Source organism: Lathamus discolor, chromosome 2 (assembly GCF_037157495.1).
Source record: "Lathamus discolor isolate bLatDis1 chromosome 2, bLatDis1.hap1, whole genome shotgun sequence".
Taxonomy (NCBI): domain Eukaryota; kingdom Metazoa; phylum Chordata; class Aves; order Psittaciformes; family Psittacidae; genus Lathamus; species Lathamus discolor.
This window is the reverse complement of record NC_088885.1, coordinates 918,916-924,915: the sequence shown is the minus strand read 5'-3', so window position 1 is coordinate 924,915 and position 6,000 is coordinate 918,916. Positions and strand designations below refer to the sequence as shown.

At 44.4% G+C, this 6,000-nt stretch overlaps 1 protein-coding gene across 1 annotated transcript in view; it reads left to right on the top strand.

Annotated features, from left to right (window-relative positions):
* The window catches only part of AOAH (acyloxyacyl hydrolase), an 87,622-nt gene continuing 81,622 nt past the window's right edge, over positions 1 to 6,000 (top strand). Inside the window, exons 1-3 of the mRNA XM_065665364.1 lie at positions 1 to 82; positions 1,582 to 1,757; positions 4,590 to 4,776. Coding sequence (XP_065521436.1) covers positions 4,625 to 4,776 — 152 coding nt within the window. The 5' untranslated portion in view covers positions 1 to 82; positions 1,582 to 1,757; positions 4,590 to 4,624. The remainder of the gene's footprint in view (positions 83 to 1,581; positions 1,758 to 4,589; positions 4,777 to 6,000) is intronic.

Sequence of the window (6,000 nt, the reverse complement as noted above, 5' to 3'; positions counted from 1 at the left end):
GAAGATGAGGAAGATGCTACTTCTGTGTCACGCTTCAGCAAAACCCTAGTTAACATTCTGGAATCCTCTTCCTCTGTCTACAGTAAGTATAGCATTCACCCTGTATGACGTGGGCAAAGAGAAGAGAATCCCTGCTGTGGTGTGCAGCAGCTTATTGAAAGGGAAAAGGTCAGGAAAGCCAGAACCATACTTCTTGTTTCACTTTTCGGTGGCTGCAGACATATCTTTGCAGCAAAAGGAGGTGGGTCCAGCATCAGCAAGCTTGGAGCACTTTATGGTGGCAGACGAATTGATTTGCAAGGCAGAAGATTGCCTGCTCATTCTGTCTGAACAATGTAGTTGGCTTGACTTTGCTAATGCATATGCCTGTACCCCTTGTACTTAAGAAACCTTGTACTGAGCATATATCAGGGTTCAAAAAGGATTCAGTAATTCATTGACAGATATTACAGCTCTTTTTTATGCACCCAGAGCGAGAGCAGAAAGACGTCAGAAAGGTATTCTAAGAGAGTGAGCGTTTATCTGAAATGCTATTTATATTTCATTGAATTGGCTGAAAAGGACTGCAGAAGGCCAATAATGAGCAAGGGAGGCAGGCAGGCAGGCAGGCATCCCACCGCGCACAATGGATGGTGCCTTGATGGATGATTTAATGACTCCAACGTGTGCAGAGGGACTGGAGACCAGGTGGGAATATTCTGTGTTCAGGGCACAGCTTGAGTGAGGAATACGCGTGATGCAGTGCCTGCGTTCTCCCCCTCTTGCACTCCGATGGTCCTTGTGCCCCTGGTATTGATTCTCATGGGGCCATTTCTTGTTGTGAAGGCAGGAGTCATGCCTGCTTTCTCTAGGTTCAGTTCCCCTTTGGGATGCATTAACTCATCTGATTTGCATCAAGCCCCAGTCGCTCACATTACCACATCCCTCAGGAAGGAGCCTGAACAAGCGCTGTTGTGTTTAACTGAGTGTTTTCCCTAATACCGTAATTTCTGGAATGAGCCAGGAAAAAAATAGCTCTGAGTCTGAAGCTGGGAAGAGATAAATCTGGGGGATGCTCAGCCAGGGTAAGGAAGCAGAAAGAAGGAAGAAAGGTTTTAAGAGGCATGTTTCTCCTTTACAGTGAGGTGGCTATGAACAGTGGGAATTAAAACCAGCTGCCCATGTCATCTTCTCATATATATGCAAGGCTAAGCCGCCAGTGCCAGACATCAGCATAAAATCTGCTGCAAGTGAAGAGGCAGACAAGTGCAAATAAGCCCTCCATGAATTTTTAGTGGTAGATCTGAAAGATGAAGTGTCAAGGGCTGACCTCATGCCCACGTTTGGCTTGTCTGTGTAAAACCAGATTATCAGTGAGGTCAGTGCAATCTTTACTGACTGTAACCTCAATCTCAGCTTGTGTGATTTAGTGGATGTAGAGTCCTCCAAGTGCTTTGCGTACCTTCATACAGCCTGACTTCCCACAGAACATGAGAACTGTACATGGCTGGCTGACCAGCCACTTGCGTAATTAATATCTGAAATACCAGCTTGCGCTGCCTCTGCATATTCATCTGTGGATGATGGATGCTATCTCTGCAGGGTCATTTTGCTGATGGAAACTGTCCAGCTCACCTGCAGGTCTTTTATTATGGGAGCAAATCAGTGAAACGTCTCTTTGGAAAGAAGGAAAAACCCCCGCCCTGTGATTGAAGGGTGAAGTGCCATCAACAATACATATGTCATACAGGACCTGTTTCTGAGCACAGAAGTCTCAAGTAAGAGCCCCAAACAAGATGTTTAAATAATCTTGTGAACTTTAGTATGTGCTAAAAATGCCGCCAGTGACATTTACCACTGTTCCCGACCCCAGACACTGGGAATAATTATCTTTTATTGGCACATGTCCTGTGTTGAGATCAAGAGGCTGTCGAGCTGCATTTCTTTTATTTGCATTACAGGAGGAAAGATCAAATTGGAACAAACATAATCAAACATTTATTCTTCTCCCCCTTTGATGTCGTGCTGCTCCCCTTGTAAACACTTAGAACCTGACGGCATCTGGGGCAAACTTTCCCCCCTCCAACTCAGCTTCAATCAGCACTAAACCAGGAACCTAACAGGGGGTTATATTTCTGACAAACCCAATGCAATAGCAATAGCTCTGCAGGGATCGATGCAGCAGACCGGATTTTGGCTTGCCTGGCAGGCTACTAGCTATTTATGGCAAGGCAATAATGGGAGAAAAACACCATCACGCTGAGTTGTGAGTTGGTAACGCTTGGCTCTTACTTCTTTGAGATTTAAATGAGTACCCAAACTGCAGGGGATCGCAAAGTCCTTCCCAGGCTTCCTAACTTGTATTTACAGCTGGCTCTGAGTGACTGCTATCTAAGGGCTTCTAACTAAGCCTTTCTAATTAGCCCTTTCACCACACCCTCTTGCTCCTGAATTGCCGGAGTTGTTTCTTTTGTCTAGGTAACAGTGAGAATTAGGTCTCCTTTAGAACTGAAAAGGCCCACAACTGTGCTCAGACAAACTGCAGTCTGTGTTGGTCAGGTTACTTCTGATCTGCAGGTTGTATGAACACAGCAGTCAGGTTTGGTTTTCTGCACTAAACCCAGTCAACTAAGGAAATGTACTGCATTGCCAATAATCCTAGAATCATTCAGGTTGGAAAGACCTTTAAGATCATCAAATCCAACCATTAACCCACCCTTGCCAAGTCCACCACTAAGCCATATAAATCACTCTCTGGCTCCATATGGTCAGTAGAGAGGATGCAGTTTACCTGATCTCTGCTTTGCAGAAAGCCATCTTTAGTAGAATATCCAAAGCCACCTACCTTTGCCAACCGTAACAACCAGACCTCTTGTCTTCCCAGAGGTGCACAACCTGCCATGCATAGGCATGCAAGGTGATCCACCTGTATTTTCTGTGGGTTCAAATAGAAAGCCCTAAGAGTTGTTTGTCATACCTAAAACTAAAGTGAGTTGTGTCAGTGATTTACGTTTCCAAGAGCACAGATATCAACAGCTCTTGCAAGCTGGAGCAGTTAATTTCATTAAAGGTGGCAGAATGAAGGACAATCATCTCAGTTACAGCTGGGCAATAGCCTGGAACAAATTTTCAGATACGAATGTAGGAAAATACTGGTTCAAAACGCTTTCCGTGCAGCTTTGAATGACAATGAGGTGGCGAGTCTGAAATAGATGCAGAACTTGAACTGCAAGCAGCAACTGATAAGGAAACTGGGGCAGAGGGAATGACTCAGTTGGCTGTGGTGCAGTAGCAAATCCACATGGGGCTTTGGAAATGTTCATCCATGCCAGTGAAAATGCACCAACCGCAGAGATGATTATGACAGTCAGAGAAATTCAGAGAGCGGTAATGAAAAATAACCAATGCCACGAGCCAGTGGGAACATCAGAGTCAAAGGGCACAAAGGACAACGCTTTGAAAATGAAGGGAAGAAAAGGGACCGAGAGGATCTTTGATCTAAAGGCTTCTTCCTGCAGGTTTTATCTCTCCAGACACAGAAATACAAGGCTTATGACTGTTCCCCTAAGAACTGAACAACACGTCAAAGACGAGAGAGGGGGAAAGGGAGAGAATGTCTTCCAAGATAACATTTAATCATCATAAAAATGCGTGCATGAATGTGACAAAGAAAAAAGCAACATCTATCCTAAAAATACATATGTAACAGAAATCAAACCCAATAGCAATAAATAAATAAATGAACAGTGTGCAGTGGACAGAATAGGGTAGATAAATACACACTGACAGCTGATCTCCTTTCATAAAATGACTATCCCACATTTCAAGAGAGTGTCTCCCTTTTTCAACCAAGTGGTCCCTAATCCTGACAGATGACATATTGATGTTTATGCATCCTGTTCTGGGGCTTCATGTGAGTATTTTCTGCCTTCTTTTTGGTGTTTTTTTCAATGTATTTGCTATACACATAAACAGGTCTTTACGGACTGAAAGCAGTGTTGAGAACTCCATCCTCACATCTCACTTTGTACTTTTAGTGGCAGTCACATGGAAGTGTCCCCTTTGGAAAATGGTGACTCTTAAATTGTGTTTTAAACCTTTATTCAGAAAATCAGAAATCCCAGCTTGGTTCCATTGCATCTCTATCAGGGGCAGCAAAGGTAGAGGCTGAAACCTGACCTGTCCCCTGGTGTATTTGTCACCACTGCCCAAGCCCAGTGTACATTAGGTGTCCGGAGCTAATATGGAAGCACAAGAAATGGAGGAGTGTTATAAGTCCTTTAAACCTCAGCAACCAAACTCCTCCTCTTGGGATGAGCCATGGGGGCTGTGTTTCATCACTAGTTGCCCTGCCGCTGTCTCCTCTGCCTACATGGAAATTCAGGTTAATTCTGCTCGGCTTCTTCTGCTTTGCCTTGGGGTTTTGGCAGCCACACACATGTGCCAGTTTCTATCAGCTCTGCCTAAACTGAGAGAGGTTTGAAGGTGCAGCCGAAGAGTTCGGGTTGGGAGTTACCGAGTGGGGCACGTCACGGGCCGTGTGTTATCTTATTTATGTATTTATTATCACCAGCCCAAATTCAGTTGCCCCCTTGTCTTCTCTCTGGCAGCGTACAACTGACCTGTGTGTCTGCAGAGCTGCGTCATGGCCAGGCCACGGAGGGCTTCCCAGCTGCAAGAGGTGGTGTCCTCTCCATACCTCTGGCTCTACACGGTCCTCACCCCCTCTTCAGAAGGGACACATGGGCACCCAGAGAGAGACAGAATGCTGACTGCTGCCACACTCCTGATTCCTAGGTAAGTAGCACCCCCAGAGTCACCCTTGTCCCAGGTCTGGCTTAGATGTTGTACACAAGCCTGATGGAAGCATTGATGATCGAATCCCTTCCCTTGGGACCAGTCTAATGTGGTTTTGCCTCCCATTAACATAATTCGTGTACTTGCTAATAGTAAGCAACAACATCATGTACTCCACTGAGTACCAAAATGGCTTTAGGTCTTACTGTCGTAGGGACTTGGAAATAATGTAAAATCTACTTGGCAAAAGGCTTGCTATCTGATTTGAGTGGGAAGGAGAAAGATTTAACACTGGGAGGGGGGAGTGTCACCTTCCCAGCTGGCCTCTGTATCTACACATGCAAATGCTGCATTTGTCTGACCAGACTGCGTATTTTAAAAGCTTTGGGGGTTTTCTTCAACTGGTTTAAGAGCTTGGCTAATGCAGAAGGTATAGCTCCGCATTATACACGATCCTGGGTTATTTCACCACTCTTTCCTAGGCCTGAAATGAAAGAAAATAACAGAGCCGATTACAGGCTCGAGCTGGATGCTCTGCAGGTTTACATGCCTGGGAGCAGCTTAGGATCTATCTATATACTTCGTAAGTGTCATTGTTTAGATTTGTATTTTGCTATAGATATGAAGTGGAAACCATTCCAAAGACCTCTCTGCTAGGAAGATTTTTTGCTTGACTATTATTAGCTTTTGCAGCAAGCACCCATGAGCCAATATGCAGAGTTTTAAAGGACTTCAAAATGTCATTGGGAACCAAGTGATATGTGTGTTAAAAAGGGGTTTACTGGAGCTGCAGTCACTGTAGCACAGTCTTTTTATAGCAAGTTTTTACAGCGTTAAGAAAAACATCCTGCAGATTTCAGTAGGATTGCCAGATGGGTAAGGTACTTTGCACTATGATTTTTGTTTATCTGCTATTAACAGAAAAGGAACCCAGCATCGCTAGCTATAGGGAGGATGATAAGCAGGAACAGGGCTGCAAAATTCAGGCAACAGCTATTACCTCTATTCTGGGCTAGGGGTCTTTTTTTCTTCTTTTTCTTTTTTAGAAGAAAAACATGCATTTGAAAGCCAATAGCTTGGTTTAGAGAATGGAAATCTGCAGTGGTTTGTTTTCACATTGAAGCTTTAACAGATTGGGGTGCTTTTTCACCCCAAATCCACTGGATTATGTTATCATTATTGCTAGGCAAATCCTGCTTACCAAAGTTGGGCAAATGTTCCAGG